Source organism: Convolutriloba macropyga, chromosome 4 (genome assembly GCF_964194025.1).
Source record: "Convolutriloba macropyga chromosome 4, txConMacr16.3, whole genome shotgun sequence".
Classification (NCBI taxonomy): Eukaryota; Metazoa; Xenacoelomorpha; order Acoela; family Convolutidae; genus Convolutriloba; species Convolutriloba macropyga.
In genome coordinates, this window is record NC_134471.1 from 22,159,441 (window position 1) to 22,180,534 (window position 21,094).

Consider the following 21,094-nt stretch of genomic DNA (forward strand, 5'->3'; position numbering starts at 1 on the left):
GATTTCTGTTTTCTTTGGACTTTATAAGTTGCAAAATTTTTAATATAAAAAATTAGGATCTGCTGGCATTATTAAAGGTCGAGAAATCATTTCGGGAAGTTTTAATTCCGGTTCCTACGCCTGAGGACACCCCTCACCCCAAACTACATGCCCCCTCCCCCAGCAACCTGAATCCCCTCAACCCCCTTCCCACCGTGGCCTAACTACCAGCTACCGAGCCCAAGATCTACCTACAACTCAGCTACCGAACCCAATATCCTGGCCCAGTCAAACTCAAACCCCCCCCCCCCACGCATTTCCCTAAAAAGTGAAAACTGTAAAATCATTTATAGTTTTGTTAGAAACAGTTTTTCAGTTTCTTGATGTTTCCGATTTCGGTAAGATTACTTTAAGGGTTGTTCAGCTTTTTTACAATTCTTTTTGTGTGTTTCAGTGTGAAGATAATTGACACCACCTTCAAAGACCCAGTAGTGCAACAATTGACATCGTGTGATGAAGAGACTGGATGCGTGATAGAAGATGGATATGTCCTTGTTGTGTTCCCATTCGCTAGGACTCAAAAAACAGCCTGCAGTTTCGATGCCTCAGATTTCCCTTTTGACACTCAGTATTGTTTTCTAGAGTAAGTTGAAATCATTGCTTAGAATTTAATGTCCATCATTTATCTCCAACTATCACTCAGACATCACCATTGCGAGCCCAAGAATTTATCAAAAAGGACCGAAATTGAATAATAAGCTATAAGTATATAAGTATATTCGTTCCTTTTTCGCCATATCTCACAATGTAAGACCCGTTTTTTTGTATGAAGATAGCTTTGTGGAATAAAAGAGATAAAGTGAACAAAAATGGTCCACTTCAATTTTTAGAGAACTGGTAATTAATTATAGGTATTGAAAAATTGAAATCATAACTTGACTTGTATTCTTCACTTATAGGTCCACAATCGCACAATACTCTTGAATAGTACTAAAGCGTAAATTTTCGAATTTTTTAACCAGGATTCATATCAGATTCGTAACTATCTTGTAGTCTTCGAAAGTTTGAAACTGTTGGTTGTTAAGGAGAATACATAAAAATGTGATCAATGAAAGAAAAAAAGGATCTTTTCCGTTTGTGCCCCCAGTACGTTTTGTTCCCCCAGTTACAGAGCACGTGTCATTACATAGAAAATCATCATGTAAAAATATGGCACGTGCGTCTGGGGGATGAAAATAATATGCACCCACTAAGCTGGGGGGGGGGGGGGGCACAAACGGAAAAGATCCCAAAAAAATATGCACGGGGAGCTTGTATATTTTATCAGAGGGTCATCAACGTAGAAAGTAACAATTTAAGCAACAGAGGATACAATTTAAAAAAAATGACAAGGGAAATGATCAAGATGCACGAAAGTTTGGTCTTTCCCATTATATGCCCCCAAGCTTGGTAGTCAGATAACGTATACCACCATCATGGTAACTATACCATAATGGGGGGCTATAAATTTGTTGGGGGGCTATAATGGGAAAGACCCGAAAGTTCCAGTAGACAGAAAAACTAAAATGATTCGAATGAACTTTTTATCAAATTTTTTAAAGGAACAAGACGGCTCGGTAATGTGCCTTCGCATAAAATGTTCAAACACCGCTCATTTACATTTTCAACTGAACTGTCTACTAAATTATTATTTCTTCGAAAATAAATGTTCAGTAAAAAAAATGTTATAAGCACAAATTACCAAAAGACTAAAATGATGTCATGCCACATTAAAGACCAGCTGTTAGTAAGAATAGAAGACAGAAAAAAAACAAAAACGAAAAAACAGCCGAGCAAGTCCTGAAACACAATACAAAGAATTGAATGAAAATTTAGAATTCCTGTATATGAGCAGCAGATCATTTGAAAAATTCCAACCGGAAAGTTTTTAATCTAAAGGCCAAGTTTTGTCCATTTAAGTGTACTCATTAACCCACGCACAAGTCTTGATATGACATTTTAGCCAGTGAAGACAAAATTCACAGAAATAATAGAAATACTAAATTATAAGAATCGAAATTATCATTAACTTCTTACCAAACTCTAGAGGCAGTTACCCCGCCCCTGAGGATGGAAAAACCCAACAAACGACAAAATTATCAAGAAACTTGAAAAACTAGTATCATTTTGCGTGCTTTTGTTTGCACTACCGAACATACAGCACACAAATTGGTTGATGTCTTGCAAAAGACCTTTATCAACTTTGGCAAACGTCAGTTTAAGATTGGTCAAACAAAAAAAATGAAAAATGACAAAGAAACGTGAAAACGAATATTATTGGGCTCAAAAACTACTAGAAATGACCCCCTTTAGAATTGAGGCCTTCCCAGCAACTGCACCACCCTAAGAATTTGAAATACCGCTAATGCCAGTTACGGGCCTCTAATGAAAATTTTTGGGCACTGATAATAATTTTATCCCGTTTCGATAGATTAAAGTCATGAAAAATGTAAAAAACTGTCTTGCAAAAATACAGTGAACCAATACAGTTCATTTGTTGGATTGGAAAAACACTTATATACTGTCGGATTTGATATCGATTTTACAAAAAAAAACAAAACATTAGCATGAGACAAAACCATTACAAATTAATCAACTTGTACATTAATTCAAAGCAGCTTTGATCTGTCATTAAGGCAACTCAATAAAAAGTCAACAAAAACAAAAAAAAAATAAGAAACAAAATAAAAACAAAGTCTTAATAAACCTTAGATTACAACTGAAATTACTACACAGATTGTTATTCACAGCCTTTAAAGCCATTGGACTGCTCGTTGTTAAGATATTGTATTATATGTATTGCCAAATTGGAGAGCCAAAAAGACCTGCCAATGATGAAACTAGAACAGAAAATAAACAAAAAGTTAAATTAACAAAAACAAACGTTATTTACGACCAAAATTAAGTATCTGTGTTTTACATACACTTAATAACAAAGTCAAAATGTCATGAGATAAAACGAGACAGAACTTTACATAGCATAGAATAAGGCATGAATCATTGTAAATAAAATAAAACAACAGTTTACACGTCTCTAGGAAACATTTGGGACCGGCCCTTAAATAGACTGATTAATAAAGCCACCAAAAACAACAAAAAAGAAAAAATTGAAAATACGCTAATTTTATAGAGTTAAAATTCAAGTTAAAATCAATAAACATTTAATTATCGAATTAATTCTTGAAGAATTTTCAATCATATCTCCAGAGGAAGCCATTCTTACTGTCATTATCCCGAATATTTCGTACGACTACGAAAAGAAGCAACAATTTCATGTAAACTTTGAAGAAAACGGAGTTGAAGGGGTGAAAAATAATGGCTCGTCAGTGAAAAATTAATCGATGTTCAATTGATTTTGTCTTCAACGGCATCAAGAAACATCATTTTTGTTGTAATGTGACAAGAAATCAGAAAAAGAAAGCTTAAAAATGGCCAACGATCCAGAACTCGAATATAACATTTTGAGAACTTGAAGAATAAGAGCCAGAAAAACAAGTGACCAAAATTGGCTAACATAAAAATTTTGTTTCCTATAGGAAGAAGAAACAGCTTGTTATTTTGAGTCTGTTCTACAAATCGAAATAAAAAAAACTAAAAGAGTGGTAGAATACAAAAATTTACTGATGTTTTAAACCAATTAATTTGAACAGTCAGAGTAACCAGAAAAGTTTGAATAGGGTTCTAAAAAGAATAATTTAGAATATAACTAGACCAAGCGTAATAAGAATATTTGTTTCGAAAATGTGGACGCACCATGTCATTAATGAGACTAAATTACATATCAACAAAAACAAAAAGAGGCGCAGTTCAAGATATCAATCAAAATTTTCAAACTATTCACTGTCATTAACACCATTAGGTCGATCAACTGATGTCATTAAATACGTTTCCTTATTACTGACGTCAAGAGAAAATTAATCAGCCTGTCTTTATCCAGAATATGTAATAATTGTATAAAGAAAAAGCACTGGAAGAATACAGGAAAAATGCAGGCAAAATTTAAAACTCAACCGTTTCAAAGAAAATCGTTTCGAAGCCGATGAGAATATACGCTATCCAATAAAGAAAAATGGATATCTTCATTTGCGTTTTCTTCCAATGACAATGGTATTAAATATTGTTGCGATAAAAAAAACTGAAAAGGCAGCAACAATTAACATACAAAATGGGCAAATTATACAAAAAAAAACAATTTTTATGAGAACTAGTGGTATCAGATTTCAAAAAAAACTATGATCACTGGAAAAATTAAAATTTCATTCACCAGGAAGAGGAACTAACTTGTTTTTACTTAGACTAAGCAACAAACTAAATGGTAAAGTTCAAATTTTAACAGCAATTTTCTCAAAACAACTTCATTCAAAGAAATAAGAGCCATTTGGAATCCACTGAAAACATATTGGTTCACTTATACCTTTTAGGGAAATCAAGTGGGTCTTTTATTAGTGATAGCCAGTCAAGAGATTGCACAGAAAAAGAACAAGTGTAGTCAAAACAAGAATTTAATAAAAAGTTGACAAAAGAACTTTGTTGGAGCCAAAAAAAACAATAAAAGCAATGAAATTTCCCGGAAACAAATATGTGATCATTGGGCTTCATTTTCATTCAAATATAATATATCAATACTTGAACTTTCGTGGGAAACTATTCTCGTCTGTAAGTAGCATAAAACTTTGCTAAAATTATTTTTAGAGAGAGACTAGCAGAGACTATTTTAATTGTCAAAGACCACGATGAGACCCAAAACCAGCTTCCATATTGCCGCGCTTTCAAAATAACAAGTAATTATACCAAAGTAATTGAGCGAAATAAATAATATGGCAACACAAATTTCAATTTAGATTGGGGCCATGGTTTACAGACTTCACTACGTTCCCCAGAAGTATTTATGGAGCAGTTGGACCATACTACATCGGACATCCCAACTCAGATGGTATATATACAGTGTATAATTTCTTGAGTTTTTTTTAAACTTTCAGAGTTTCGAAAACGCGGTAAAACTTTGGTAAGCGGTATAAAATTAATTTAAAAAAATGACGAGAAATACAGGTGAAACCAAAATTCAAAGGCACTATTGATTACTTAAGATACATCGTGAAGACAGCGTGAAAGAATTGGTAGCAGTGTCAAGTTACAGTAATCTATGGTCTCTTGAATTTTCAACAATGCAGGGATCCAGTGAACAATTTCTTTCAGTCTCTCGTTTTATTGAACAGTTTTGCGACATTAACAAAGAGTTAAAATCTATACATCTAAAAATAAAGCTTTTCTATTGTTTTTCTTAAAAGCAAAAAGATTCTGAAAATGAAAAAGTCTTTTTATAAGTTAAGAACTTTATTTTAAGATGAAAACAAAAGTTAATCTTCTATGAATCTTGTAAGAAAAAAAATGTCGTAAGAATCTTGCAAGAAAAATTTAATCTTGTAAGAATCATGCAAGAATCTGTTGTCAGGAAAAGTAAATATAGTAAGATCTTGTAAGAATCTTGCAAGAATCTTACAAGATTAACTTTTGTTTTCGACTCGGGTATAACTTAAAAAACTAATAGTTGATCCTTCCCTGCAATTTAGTTGCCAGTATGAGTCTGCTCTCGTACCAGCAAAATTCCCAGTGGCAACTGGTCAGTGCCAAAATGACCAACTCTACCCGGAGCGCTAGCCATGGAACAGTGATCAAAGAGTTCAACACCATTGTCTACACTCTGGAACTGAAACGGAAGCCAGAGTTCTACGTGTACTCCCTGGTCGTTCCCAGTGCTATTCTTACCGGTAACTTCTAATTATTGACTGTTCTTGGCTTCTATCCTTTGAAAAATAGAAAAGACCCCTGAGATGCCAAGAGATAAATTCAAAGCAAAAAATTCTCAAATTAAAATTGAGTGTCTGAAATTCAGTTTCAGAGTTTTTCTACGGAGGGAGTTTTCACATTATGTGTAACGCTGGTTAGTAAATCCACCTGCTTAACTTTGTTGATTAAAATATTTGCAACATTTAAATGGTCTTCTGATTTTCTTAATGAGATAAATTATTTTAATGTGAGTCGTTACGTTATAGTGCCCTTAACTATTATGCTAAATTTCTAGAAAAATTTCGAGCCCGCCATCAAAGGAGAACGTTTTCCCAAAAAAACTGTTCTGAACAAAGTCACTCAGTTTCTTTGTGACAGCCTTCTCTGTCCATAGTGACAATTAAAATTTTTCACGTTAAATTTCAACTAAGTTTTCTTTCAGTGCTGGTTGTGCTGTCCATTTTTCTGCCAGTGGCGAGTGGTGAGAAATTGGGTCTGGCCGTGACTCTTCTTCTGGCACAAGTTGTCAACCTCATGATTTTGTCCGGACTCATCCCCACAAACTCGCAGAACTTCCCAGAACTGGGTACGCATTGCTTTCTTTCCAAAAGTTCTTGTATAAAAACTTCTTGTAGTTTATATTTGGTGGTTGAAAATTGCGTTTTTTCAAAACTTTGACGTTAAAAAATTTTCCAAAAATATACCTGATTTTTTTTTCTAAAATCTGTTTGGCAGCAATTTGTTGAGAAATAATTGGCAAACAACATTAAATGGTTTCAACAGCTGAGAACAAAAAAAATTGGATTTTATGAGAACAAAAGTTTGGTACAGGGAATACCGTTTGTCCGGCTCGCAATAGAAGAAACGGGTGGTCTAGTAACTATGTTTAAAAAATACTATGTTATACATTTGTCGTTCTGAAAAGAGAAATTATCAGTCAAAATGGCACATCTTTCCTCTCCGGCTGGCTCATTTAATGTCGGTTGGTAATAACATGAGGATCACCTGCAATGAATTTGACACCATGATTCAATTTCGTTAGCCTTAACATGAACCAAGTATTGTTACCCAGCGCGTAAACTCACACAAAAATTGGTTCCACCCAATAACAGCGGGTTATAAAAAATCAATTTTTTTCTTCACAGATAGTTAAAGTGGAATCAAAAACTGCAACTTTCAATTTGATTACCCTCACCTAAATGACGGGCGTTGTCTAAGTCTTCATACGCATTAAGATAAGAGAGCATCTTCTTTTCTCACGCTTAGATTTTTTTGTTACAAACAAAGTCAACTATACAGTGATTTGAAAATACATAAAAATAACTTCTCAGATCACATTCATTTGAACCTAAGCAGCAAAACTGAAAAAAATGCGGTAAAAGCTTTGGGAAAATGAATGGCCCTGTATTAGTAGCAAACAAAACCTAAAACTATATCAGGGAAGAATTAAACTAATATGATACTGTCTCTTCGATAAAACAAAATTATGAAGATTTGATGTGCCACAAACACAATGTTTGTCAATCATTAGCAACAAACAAATCCAAGGTGTTCAACCCAAAACTGAAGGACAGCTCGACTAAAGAAAAAGAACTTAAGCACAGATCCAACACTAATACATCGATATAACAAAATAGAATTTCAGAGTAATGAGCAGAAGAACAACAAACAACGACTGAATTTTTAACATTTATAAAAGTTTTTGCAATCTTGTGGACTTGGAGATGCCAGAGATCCCAAAACATGGTTGAACCTTAAGAGCAGCACCAATAATATAACCTTGAAGGTCGGCGAAAGTTGACAGCAGATCAATATGAGGTCATTAAAAGATGCATCAATGATTACTCAAAGTTGCATCAAAGTAAGAAGAAAGCGTATTTTGAAAGCTTTCTGGGCCAAGTGCAGGAACAAGAAAACGAAATGACAGGGAACAAAATCACCCTTTTGTTTTTTTCGATAAAATAGGTGTTGACCAATTAAAAAAATAGCAATCAGAACAAAATACAAACAAACAAAAGCATGTATAGAGACTGTATTTTTCATATTGGGAAAATACACAAGCTTTTACCTCAGAAGAAAAACTTGCTGTGTCGCCTTGCATTCGATTGTCTCGTTGACAAACGATGATGGCTAAGTTTTTCTCAGATTCACCAATTTGTAGCTTTTGTGAAGAAGAGTTCAGAACCTCTGAGCACTTAGTATTTGAGTGCAACAAATTGACTGCAACGAGAATTGTTTTACAATTGACAATTTGGCGTGACCTCTTTGTTCATATGAGAATCACTGATTTACAACAAGTGTTTTATACGGATCTTATCAAGAAGCTCCCGAGCAAACGAAAAACTATACTTAAGTATTTTGTGTATTTGCGATACTCACACAATAAATCTACCTTCGCAATGTTTAGTAATTGAAAGATAGTAACAGCAAATATCCAATCCTGATTTCATTATTTGAATGCCTAAATGAAGGGACTGAAACTCTACAATCTGCAGTCAAATTGCTGGGTTGCTTGATCATTCACATTGAAGGCATGATTAGATAAGATTACATTTTATTAATTCAGATCCATGAACGCCATAATTCTGCGAAACAATGTAAGATCAGCTGTAGCAGGCGTTGAGACTTTGGAATTCATATAATTCTTCTTACACAAATTATCGGCGAAGGCGATGAAGTTGTTGAAATTATGTAGGATCCAATGTAGAAAACGCTAATTTATGGGAGCTCAACGCTAAAAAACGGTGTTACGTTGCTGCCAACAATTTATTTCTTTCAAAAGAGGCATTTAGCGTAAGAACGAGACTAAACCTGAAGACGACGGTAGAGGGCCGCTTAGAACCCAACCTATGGGCAAGCGAACAGCGAAGGGCGAGGACTTCTCGTCGGCAGCGAAGTACTCTAACGGGCGGATGGCATGATACACATCCTGTCCAAGTATCATCTCGATGTTTCCATAGCAATATGTAACTGGGTCTAGAACTGCTAGGTGCGGGTATGTTTCCTGAAGTGCTTTAATGTTAATGACATCGGCGCCTACATTCAAATTTTCCTTTACGTAAGGGCTGACTTTAAATGGTTCAAATGCTTGGTTGTCGCGTGGTGTTACAATTAGTTCAACTAACTTAGTGTCTACAACCTCCTCGGTATTTATACCCTTGACTGTTAATTTCAATGCTGTACCGTGCAAACCAAGTCTATTTGCAAGATCATTGGACACCCAAGAGTTACTGCAAGCGGTATCACACAAAACTAAAGCCGTGGTATCTTTACCGTTAGAGCTCTTTAACTGTAATTCAGTCACCTGAAGGAGGCCTTTCACATTACTCACAGATGACAAAGTGGTGGTCTTGCTCGATGATTGGACACTAGGAAGTTTACTTTGATTTGCGCCAGCATTAGAATTACTATTGTTGTTGTTTGGAGGGGATTTTGATGGATAAACCCTCTCAGCTCCATGGAGAAGAGTATTATGGGAGCTGTTGCAACCGTCCTTCCTGCATTTCCTGGGGTTTGGGCATTGCCTGAACATATGCTTTTCTCTCAAACATGAGAAACACAGTTTTGCTTCCGCCACTACCTTTGCTCGCTGAGTGGGAGACTTTTCTTTAAATACCCTACACTCCCAGAGGCGGTGGTTACCTTTACACACAATGCAGCGAGGGGTTGCAGGCGTTGCCGATGTTGAGGCTGGTCTCTGAGTTCCCTTAGTTTGTGTATTAGCAGCAAAAGTTCTTGAGGCAACTTTGGTCTTTACTACTGAGTTGGTGTTATCCTCAGTTCTTGCCTTCGATGAAGTTTGTTTCATTAAATCATGTGCCTCGGCCTTCTCCTTCAACCAATCGTTGAAGTCAAGGAGTGTTGGCTTTACCCAATGTTTCTTCACTGTGAAGAGTGACCAAGACTCTTTCAGATTGGGCGGTAATTTTTGCACAGCCGTATTGAGAAGTGAGGCGCTCTTAAGGTCTGCGTCATATGAAAGTGATTTAAAGACCCCAACAAGACTTGAAATTGTTGCAGAATAGTTTATGATGTTATCACTATTGTGCATCTTTAGTGGTGGAAAAGAGCTGAGTTTTTCTAAGTGTGCACTGACTACTGCCTGTGGTTGGCCAAATTTACGTTCGAGTGTCTTAAGTGCATCCTTATACATTACACCACAGTATGCGAACTCAGCGATGGCGGTTTTAGCTTTTCCAGTTACAAGAGTTTTTAAGTATGTTAACTTGACATCATCAGTCAAGGACTGTGCGTCTATGGCGCTTTTAAATTGTCCGAACCATTCGTGCCACTGCAGGGGATCACCATTGTATTGTGCCAACTTCCACTTGGGCAGTGGATCGTTCTTCTTACAAGTAATTGCGTCCGCCAACTGCTTTATCAAATCCGCAGAGTCCAAAGAAGGAGCCGAAGGTGTGGGATGCGGCGGGCCACCCCAACACAACGGGTTCGGAACGGTAGCTCCATGCGTTGGCGGAATGATCGGAGTGACAAAGGTGGGGGCGGTGCCTGCGGAAGAACTAAATGGATTCGCTTGCATGAAGTCTGATGTTACGTAATTTTGAGCGCCTGCTGCTGCTTGTACATGAGGGGAGCGATGGGATGTAGATATATGAGGGTTGATTAGCGGGGCCGGTTGTACGGTGTATAAATTTGCAGATGTACGTTCAAGTGGTACTTCATTAGCTGGGACTGCTGCCGGAAAACGCCAGACATTTGGATCTGGAGGAGCAGGAGGTGCGTGGGTTATGGGTAAAAAATTTTGGGGCTGAAAACTCTTTTGTGGAGGTGGTGGATGAATTAATTGAGGTACGAAATTAATTGCGGAGGAAATGAATTGTGCAGGCGGAGAATGGGGCAGCAGATTGACATTATTTGTCACGGGGTTAGTGGCGTGTAGTGGGGGTGCTTGTGGTGGCGAAGGAGGAAAGCGGAATGCTGGTGGGATTGACGGGAATTGCGGTAGTACGGGGTTTAAAACGGGTGATGGGGGGGCTGGTACATTTATGTGTGCTTGTTGCGGATTAAGTGCTAGCGGAGCATTAACGAGTGTGTTTAAAGGTGGTGAACGCGGAGGGCTGACTAAATTCAACTGTCCCGGCATGCTCGACCTGCGAGGGAATTGATGGTCTAACTGTAAACCATCGAAGTGCATTGTTGCTTGGGACAGTTGTCGGGCTGTGTTTGGGGCGTTTAGTTGAGTTGGCATACCAAAGTTTACTGGTGATGGAGGCGTATATTGAGGCTGTTGCTGTTCTTGCATGATGTTATTTGCAACATGTGCATCGTTGGTTATATTGGTTCTAGTACTTGGTTCTTGCGGCTCATGGACAGGGAGGTTGATGTTAGCCTCAACTTGACCATGAGTATTGAGATTAGAGTGTGACTTTGGAAGTTGAGCTGAAGAAGGTCGTTGGACAATTGCTTGGTTGGATTGGGCGATGGAACCAGAAAAGTGCAAACTCGGTTCGTTTGCAACATCTGCCATGTTTCCGGCCGGTGACGAATTAACCCAATCTTGAACAAGTTTCTTGCTCTTAACTGAACTTCTTTCGGTAAAGAGCCCACTCATTTCGCTTGTATCAGACCCGTCTGTTGCTGATTTTGTCATCAACTCAATTTCCTCAAGGGCTGCAGCAGCTACTTCCTTGCGATGATCCTCCTCAAGCTGCTCAATTTCTAATTCCCGCAATTTCGTTTGTTTTTCAATTTCAAGACGTTGTCTAGCAATGCGAAGCTTTGCCTCATGTTGTTTCTCAAGTTCCTCCCTTTTTAGTCTTGATAATTCTAATTCTCGTTGACGCTGACTTGATCTTTTTGAGGAAGTCATATGCGAACCTGATCTTGAGTGGTGAGAGGTATACATCTCTGCTGTCTCTTTGTCTTGGACCGAATTGATATACCCTCGAGCAGCAGCAATGAACTCATCAGTTTTCTTTGTTACAGTCTCTAACCATTTCTCAAGATTCTTACAGGCAGCGTCTGGATCTTCAGTCTTTTGTGCCAGATCAAAGAGCTCTTCATTCTTATCAACTACTCTAGTAAAAGCATCTTTGCACTTCACAATCAGACGTTCGATCTTAACTTTCCTGTCTTGCTTATCAACAGCATTGTTAATTTCCCCATAGATGTTATTAAGTTCAGCCTCTAATTTTGCTCTTGCGCTATAAAGTTTGTTGAATTTGTCCTGCAATGTTGTCATGATCTTAAGAAAAACAGGAACCACAAGTTTAATTTGGTACTAGTATAACGTACACACACATGCAACAGCACAACACAAATGGGTTATACCGAACCCTAGTGTGACGATTTGCCTAGCAAACCGCCAAAGAGCAAAGATGTTCGTCGAGTACAATAGTACCCGGCGAAAGAAAGAAAGAACGGTGCGCAGGAAGCGCGAAAAGGGGGCAGAACGGGAGACGGGACGGACGAGACAGAGGTGGATTTGGAAGAAAAGCCGAGGGTGGTTTTGGAGGAGGTGGCTTCGGAGGAAATGACGAGAGTGAAGGCGGATTCGGGGGAAACCGAGGTGGATTTGGAGGAAAATCTGAAGGTGGCGCAGCTCGGGAGCAGAGGGAAGAATGGACATGCTCCTGTGGATCGACCAACTTTATGGATCGTACCTCATGCAGAAAATGCAGAGAGAGTCGACCTGAGGGTGCAGGCGCTAGTTCAGCCGGGGGATTTGGCGGTGGAGCTGATGGTGGTGGAAATCGCGGGAGACCTGGAGATTGGAACTGTTCCTGCGGTTTCAAGAATTTCGCCAATCGTAATACATGCAAGGAATGTCAGGCCGAAAAACGAAAAGGGGGCAGAACGGGAGACGGGACGGACGGGAAGAGACGCCGAACGATTAACGCACGACGCAACGGGGAACCGGACGGACAAACGGGAGCGTCGGGCGAAAAGCGCGCGACGAAGCGGGAAAATGGCACGGGCGGGGCGGAAACGTCGGGCGGATGGCGCGCGACGAAACGGGAAAACGGCACGGGCGGGGCGGAAAAGTCGGGCGGATGGCGCGCGACGAAACGGGAAAACGGCACGGGCGGGGCGGAAAAGTCGGGCGGATGGCGCGCGACGAAACGGGAAAACGGCACGGGCGGGGCGGAAAAGGCGGGCGGATGGCGCGCGACGAAACGGGAAAACTGGCACGGGCGGGGCGGAAACGTCGGGCGGATGGCGCGCGACGAAACGGGAAAACTGGCACGGGCGGGGCGGAAACCCCAAGCGAGGAGGCGGGAAGATCGATGCTAACAGACCACAGCAACAAACTCAACCAAACAAGCTAGCCGTAACTCCAGAATAAACTTAAGTCACACCCTAGAAAGAAGGAGAGGAGCTACTGCCAGGTAAACTAGCACAAAGCATTATGGGGGCTTTATCAACGGCAACAAAACATCAAACATGAAACAATTTACGGCCACAGTGTAGTATAACCAAAAGTCGAAAAGGTCAGGAGCTTTACTAGCCGTAACTCCAGAACAAACTTAAGTCACACCCTAGCAAACCACCCTGCCCAGACAACAAAAGTGCATACTACAAAAATTATTAAAGCTACAACAAATTGCTAGCAAACCAGTGTGGTGAAAGTCACGAAACAAACCAGCCGTAACTCCAGAATGAACTTAAGTCACACCCTAGCAAGGAACGAGACTAAACAACAAACCAGCATACTAGCAGAAAGAACTTTTACTACAGCAAAACTCAATATACTACATCATACAACAAATAAACGGGGGATAGTAAGAAACAAGGTGACACGGAAACAAAAAAGACGGAAACGGAAAATGAAACCAGATAACCTGCGGAGAACGGACGGTGGTGAAAAACTCGAAGAATGGGGAGAGCGAAACGTTTAGTAAAGCGCTATCGGAGAGAACCAACCACAAACTAACCCGTAACTCGTGAGTTAACTAAGTCACACCGCCAGTCAGCGGGTAGACTCCCAAAACAGCGCAAGACTAAGTGACATTCAGGTTATCAAAGGCTTGTGTGAGTTCCGCCTCCTCGAACGCATGACGGGTGCGAAGCGTTTTACGACGGCGCTTTGAAAGTTTCTTCGGTCGTGAGCGTGTTATCAAGGACCGGAGGTTGTTCTTATGAGCTAAGACTATGGTCAGTGTTTTCAGCTCAAGCGCAGGCCTTTGGTGTAAAGCTCTGTACTCTTTGAGTAAACTAAGATCTTTCTGTTTACGTCTAGACACAATGTCTTTCACTAAATGTATGGTAACTAGAGTACTACACTTGAGCTGATCAGAAATATCAGGAGTTCCCTCTCTGGGGCAATACACAATAGCTTCTATGCGCTCCTGATAGTTTTCAAGCACTTCAATAAGCTGCGAAGGTGTTAAAGGCTTATTGTTGTTACTGCGATGACGGGACAATGAATTGTTCACCACATCATGCCATATAACTAGCCTCTTTTTGTCACGGAAGAAGTGACTCAATTGAAATTGCGCGGTTTTGCACAAATAACGAAATTATTGTCATTGTATGACAGTTAACTAACTGAACAAGGGGGTGGGGCGTTCAAGTAAAATTGCACATAATGTTCCAATTCGACAGAAATGGACCAAAAATTGCGCTTCAGGCAACAGAAATTTGGAAAACAGATAAATAAACCTTTGATAAACAATCTTTCTTTCTCGAATTTTTGTTTAACCTACTAATAACATTTCCCCTTATTTAAAATTAAATACATTAAGCAGGCTAATTGTTCACATTGTTATCTATTGTCCATAAGTTGTATATAAGTTTCTTTAATACTTCCAATATAAAATGAGCATTTAGTTGTGCGTGATTATGTATGTGTTTCAATTCATGGCGACTAAAAAGTATATCACGCTCTGTATAAAAAGTATAAAAAGTATATCACTCTCTGAAATGAACTTCTTGAACCCTTCCACCATATAGTGCCTTTTTTCTTCAGAGCTTTGATTTGAAATGTTCTGTTCTTTAATTTATATTGAAAAAAGATCGACTAATTTAATTTAAAAAAAACCGATTGATTACAATCCTAATTATTTTTGGGTTGTAAGAGTCCAAGATGTTCCAAAACTAGCCCTGCTAATGCTGTTCGACCATTAAGAACACTTATTTTTGTCGAATGCTATAGATATAGATAATTTGTTAGTTAAAAATTTAAAAAATGCTGCGTTTTTGATAATTAACGAGTAAAGTTAGCAAAAAACGGCAAAGTTTTATTTACAGAGCACTCTCAACGGAACTTGAAGCAGAAATAGCCTCCTTTTTGCGTCTACAAAGGTTGTGTTAGTAGTGCTTGGGTGTGTATTTTCTGCAAATTCAATCAAAGTGGACTAAAGGAATTTATTACGTGGTGTTTTTGATGGAGTCTCAATTTTGAATTATTTAGCCAGAATTTTTGACAAAAAATTGAATAAAAATATTCGACATTATTTTTTGTCTTTAAGAATAAAATCAACAACAGGTTCCTAAAAAATTTTAACGCATTTTAGCAAAAATGACAAAATTTTACTAAAAAATTCCGGCAAATGTGAATAAAATCAACGGAATTCACTCTGTTTTCTAAAAATCTTAAACCTCGATAATTCCCTGTAAAAAATAAAAATCAGATAAATCTTTTTAATTCCAAATTCTACATTGGACGAGCTTTCTAATGATACCAGTCTCAACTCTTTGCGATGAATATATCGATCGACCAAAATTGTCTGAGCAAAAAAACCCATTTGAGTATATAGTTCCTCTCCCCCCTCTAGAGGGGTCGGAACAATTAAAGTGCGTCTCATCGTTTTATAATGGTCAAGCGGTAGGGAAAAAATTTATTGGAAGTTTGGGCGAACAGAGAAAGGGGTCTAAGTAGTCCTATTCTGCAGTCTTTTTTGTCAGAAAGATTGTTACAAAAGCGGTCACAAATAATTTTAGCAGTTAATGTAATGGACAAAAAATTTCAAAAAACTAAAAAGAAAAAGGCAGTATATTGTGGAAAGGTTCAAGAAGTTCATTTCAGAGAGCTACACTGACGCGATATCGCTTTGAGTGTTTCTCGTTTCAGATTCGTATCCTCCAGATTCAACTTTGACCTTCAGCATCCAAGAAAAAACGCAAACTAAAGGGAATCAGAAAAAAATTAAAAAAAATCATGAGACTACTGGCATTTTTTTAACAAAAAACAAAGGTTCTCTCAGAGTTCTCATTGCCTAAAGTTCTATGGAACGTCCGCAGTAAAACCAGAAGTTAAGTTGCAAATTTTAGAAGATTCGTGACAGTAACCGGTAAGTCTTGACTCGACTCGATAACAAGAAGACCTGGCTTAAATCAAGACTCGGGATAAGTCACTTCTGAGCATTGGCAAATCTGAAGCACTTTTGATTTGATTTCAGTTGCAAAAATTTCCTACATAATTTCTTTTTTTGTCTGTATGCTTCATTTTGCATAAGTCAAAGGCAAAAATGTTGTCTCACACTCGACTCACAAGCTGTCGAGTTCTAGCCAAAATGTTTTGAGACTTTGCGAATCTTGCAAAATTTAGAATTTGAAAAGAAAGTCAGCAGTGGAAATTGAATCTGACCTTTTAGGAAGTGAAACTTGAGCTGCGATGAATTTATATTAGTAACGCATATAGTGAGGGCCTTTTAATAGAAAGATTTCCTTCCTTCAAGGGTCATTAATCTTTTAATTTTGATAAAGTGAGCTGTGATGAACCGAGTGACCAGAAGATCACGTGAAGTTGTTTTTAATCATTATGTTTTTGAGCTCAATTTCGAACCTCGCTTAAAGTTCAACAGACTGATTGAACAATTTTTTCCACTTAATGCACATACTATTATGCACAAATAACGAAATTATTGTCATTGTATGACAGTTAACTAAATGAACAAGGGGGTGGGGCGTTCAAGTAAATTTGCACATAATGTTCCGATTCGTCGGAAATGGACCAAAAATTGCGCTTCAGGCAACAGAAATTTGGAAAACAGATAAATAAACCTTTGATAAAAAAATCTTTCTTTCTCGAATTTTCGTTTAACCTAGTAATAACATTTCCCCTTATTTAAAATTAAATACATTAAGCAGGCTAATTGTTCACATTGTTATCTATTGTCCATAAGTTGTATATAAGTTTCTTTAATACTTCCAATATAAAATGAGCATTTAGTTGTGCGTGATTATGTATGTGTTTCAATTCATGGCGACTAAAAAGTATATCACGCTCTGTATAAAAAGTATAAAAAGTATATCACTCTCTGAAATGAACTTCTTGAACCCTTCCACCATATAGTGCCTTTTTTCTTCAGAGCTTTGATTTGAAATGTTCTGTTCTTTAATTTATATTAAAAAAAGATCGACTAATTTAATTTAAAAAAAACCGATTGATTACAATCCTAATTATTTTTGGGTTGTAAGAGTCCAAGATGTTCCAAAACTAGCCCTGCTAATGCTGTTCGACCATTAAGAACACTTATTTTTGTCGAATGCTATAGATATAGATAATTTGTTAGTTAAAAATTTAAAAAATGCTGCGTTTTTGATAATTAACGAGTAAAGTTAGCAAAAAACGGCAAAGTTTTAATTACAGAGCACTCTCAACGGAATTTGAAGCAGAAATAGCCTCCTTTTTGCGTCTACAAAGGTTGTGTTAGTAGTGCTTGGGTGTGTACTTTCTGCAAATTCAATCAAAGTGGACTAAAGGAATTTTTTACGTGGTGTTTTTGATGAAGTCTCAATTTTGAATTATTTAGCCAGAAATTTTGACAAAAAATTAAATAAAAATATTCGACATTATTTTTTGTCTTTAAGAATAAAATCAACAACAGGTTCCTAAAAAATTTTAACGCATTTTAGCAAAAATGACGAAATTTTAGTAAAAAATTCCGGCAAATGTGAATAAAATCAACGGAATTCACTCTGTTTTCTAAAAATCTTAATATAATAAATAAAAATCTTAAAATCCTATATAATTCCCTGTAAAAAAATAAAAATCAGATAAATCTTTTTAATTCCATATTCTACATTGGACGAGCTTTCTAACGATACCAGTCTCAACTCTTTGCGATGAATATATCGATCGACCAAAATTGTCTGAGCAAAAAAAAACCCATTTGAGTAAAGAGTTCCTCTCCCCCCTCTAGAGGGGTCGGAACAATTAAAGTGCGTCTCATCGTTTTATAATGGTCAAGCGGTAGGGAAAAAATTTATTGGAAGTTTGGGCGAACAGAGAAAGGGGTCTAAGGGGTCCTATTCTGCAGTCTTTTTTGTCAGAAAGAGTGTTACAAAAGCAGTCACAAATAATTTTAGCAGTTAATGTAATGGACAAAAAAAATTCAAAAAACTAGAAGGAAAAATGCAGTATATTGTGGAAAGGTTCAAGAAGTTCATTTCAGAGAGCTACACTGACGCAATATCGCTTTGAGTGTTTCTCGTTTCAGATTCGTATCCTCCAGATTCAACTTTTTGACCTTCAGCAGCCAAGAAAAAATGCAAACTAAAAAGAATCAGAAAAAATGAAAAAAAAACAAATTATGAGAAACTGGCATTTTTTTAACTAAAAATAAAGGTTCTCTCAGAGTTCTCATTGACTAAAGTTCTATAGAACGTCCGCAGTAAAACCAGAAGTTAAGTTGCAAATTTTAGAAGATTCGTGACAGTAACCGGTAAGTCTTGACTCGACTCGATAACAAAAAGACCTGGCTTAAATCAAGACTCGGGATAAGTCACTTCTGAGCATTGGCAAATCAGAAGCACTTTTGATTTGCTTTCAGTTGCCAAAATTTCCTACATAATTTCTTTTTTTGTCTGTATGCTTCATTTTGCATAAGTCAAAGGCAAAAATGTTGTCTCACACTCGACTCACAAGCTGTCGATTTCCAGCCAAAATGTTTTGAGACTTTGCGAATCTTGCAAGTTTTAGAATTTGAAAAGAAAGTCAGCAGTGGTATATTATTCCAAGACGTGCATCTCATTGCAAATTTTTTTGGAAAAAATGGTATAAAAAGAACCGGGCTGGCTTTTTGAGTTCTTGTCTCCAATTAAGTTTCGACAATTTTTACGTTTGAAATCTTAAACCTCGACCATATAGATTACCTATTTGTCCTAATTTTTGAGACTTTTTTTCAAAATGGAACAGAAAACAGATGTTAGATATCTTGCCGTAAAAAATTCAAGCGCCAATTTGAAAAATGTTTAAACGCCAATTTGGAAAAAAAACGCCAATTTGAATTATCGGTTTTAGCAAAATCAATGGAAAAAATTGGCCCTAGAAATAAGCACTACAATTCTAATATACATGGAAACGAATCATGAACTGGATAAAGAGACATGAACAAGCCATCATTTATTTCTGGGGCGCAATGGAATGAAAAATGAAAAGGACAGTAGAATTCTCGTACATGAATGTCGGAGCAAGTGCAAGTGCAAGGCAAGTGCTCTGGGTTAATTGAAAATTTTGAAGAACGAGGAAAATTCAATTTTAAAATTTTGTTTTCAACATTTAGAGCCTCCTGTATATAAAACGAAGATTAAAAACCGCTTTCAAAACAAAATACCGCTTCACAATTCTGACCTCATACCAACTGAAATTTAATAAAAAATGTCGAAAAAGCAGATACAAAAAAGATTGATTTTTGACATGTTTTAAAGGAAAATTTATTTAAATACTGGAGAAAACTTAACTCAGATGCTGTCAGGAAACTGAAAATCTTAAGAGCAAGAATCTGACTTTTTTAAAGCTCCAAAAGGATATTTTTGAGCAGTCCAATTTTAGTTATTTTTCTTTTTTAAAGTAAATCGATCCAAAATTACGATTAGAAACCAATTGACTAACAACGATAGAATCAATTTTGCATTTACATTTGTATGGAAAAATTTAGTGAATTTTGTGGCTTTTCCTTATTCCGCACATAATTTCCCAAAAACTCCCAAGATAAACAAAATTCGTTAGGAGAAATTTTGAGCTTATAAGTGACGACATTTCAGGTGAGTGCTGCGGAATTTTATTATATACTGCAAAAATTACGGAATTTTTCTCATAATAATAAATCATGGAATCTTTTACACTGATAACAACTTGATTGCTGAAATTAAAAAGAAAGCAGGTATTGCCCAGAGGTTGGTGGAAGAGCAAATCATCGCTGGATCAGTCTAAAGACATTTTGTTTTTAGGATGACCAGTACTCTGATCATGTCACAATTTATAATGGCCCGTCTGACTTTTAAGTAAAATTTACTTCATGAAAAGTTCTATGTTCAGCTTAACTCTTGCCAACAGGGTTTGGTTTATAGGCTATTCGAACTTCCGCGTGGGTACTTGCAACATTTAATTTGCGCAACAAGTAGCCACTAAGCTAAATAAGCCTTGCGTTTATTGCCTACAAACTAGCTTAAGTATAAACAGTGCCTATACTACTATAGTATTTACCAGTTATAAGCTACAAAAGTGTGACGTTGTTCTGCTTAGACTTCTTTTTTGGGGTATGAACAATTTTCAGACTATACAGGATAAGTTTAGCGTGGGCCAACTCTATGACCTCAAATTTATCATAGTGAAAGAAAAATGTACATTAAGAATTTTAAAAATTTCTGGAGATGCAATGTTTCAGAACTGAATTAAGTTTTTTTACTCCTGAAATGAGCTGGTTTATCACTGAAAAGCTCTGAAACTCAAGTCCTGGTGGGTAATACAAAAAACGTAACTTTCAACTTTCCTTGTGCGTTGCTGTTACTTTTCTAGAACTTGTTGCCTTAAACACAGAAGTTGCAAAAATTTGCTTTTTCCATCGGTTCAACATTAAAATAATTGATTTTTATAGTTCGTTTTGTCATCGTCACCCAAGATTTAAAATTATTTGACGCCAAATTATTTAACTTTTCAGGCTATTTTATTCAATAAAAGTTTAAAAACCTCAAATCTTTTTTGTAAAATGATGATAAAACCGAGGTTTTTCAGATTATGATACGTTTATCCAAAAAAAAACATAAGAAAGATTTGATCAGGAAATACTGTAATAATATTGTCATAATTTTTTTACCAAAAAGTTTGAAAATATTTCGTTATCTTCAAAAAAATAAGCTTACGCATCGATAAACTTCAAATTTTAGCCATCATTTTGAGTAAAAATTTTCATTCCGTACTCAAAACCTAAACTCCGCATCAAATAGCAAACTTAACATCAGGGCTAGTGAATATGGCAGACGTACCAACTTATAGCCTTCCGAGATCAGAGCCAATCAGAGATGGAGAATGTAAAGCTCTTGTTTCTCATAGGCTAAGCGCTAAATTACTCGCTCATTATAATTTATTTAAATTACCTCAAAT

At 37.1% G+C, this 21,094-nt stretch overlaps 3 protein-coding genes across 5 annotated transcripts in view; 1 reads left to right on the forward strand and 2 right to left on the reverse strand.

Moving 5' to 3' along the window:
• LOC142338023 (acetylcholine receptor subunit alpha-type des-2-like) overlaps nucleotides 1–20,384 on the forward strand; it is a 28,762-nt gene extending 8,378 nt beyond the window's left edge. The window contains exons 4-9 of the mRNA XM_075387657.1: nucleotides 434–622; nucleotides 4,860–4,951; nucleotides 5,589–5,786; nucleotides 6,248–6,391; nucleotides 12,258–12,592; nucleotides 20,379–20,384. Coding sequence (XP_075243772.1) covers nucleotides 434–622; nucleotides 4,860–4,951; nucleotides 5,589–5,786; nucleotides 6,248–6,391; nucleotides 12,258–12,592; nucleotides 20,379–20,384 — 964 coding nt within the window. The remainder of the gene's footprint in view (nucleotides 1–433; nucleotides 623–4,859; nucleotides 4,952–5,588; nucleotides 5,787–6,247; nucleotides 6,392–12,257; nucleotides 12,593–20,378) is intronic.
• LOC142337513 (selenocysteine-specific elongation factor-like) overlaps nucleotides 1–21,094 on the reverse strand; it is a 286,977-nt gene that overhangs the window by 97,960 nt on the left and 167,923 nt on the right. The window lies entirely within an intron of this gene.
• LOC142337514 (testicular acid phosphatase homolog) overlaps nucleotides 1–21,094 on the reverse strand; it is a 265,886-nt gene that overhangs the window by 76,867 nt on the left and 167,925 nt on the right. The window lies entirely within an intron of this gene.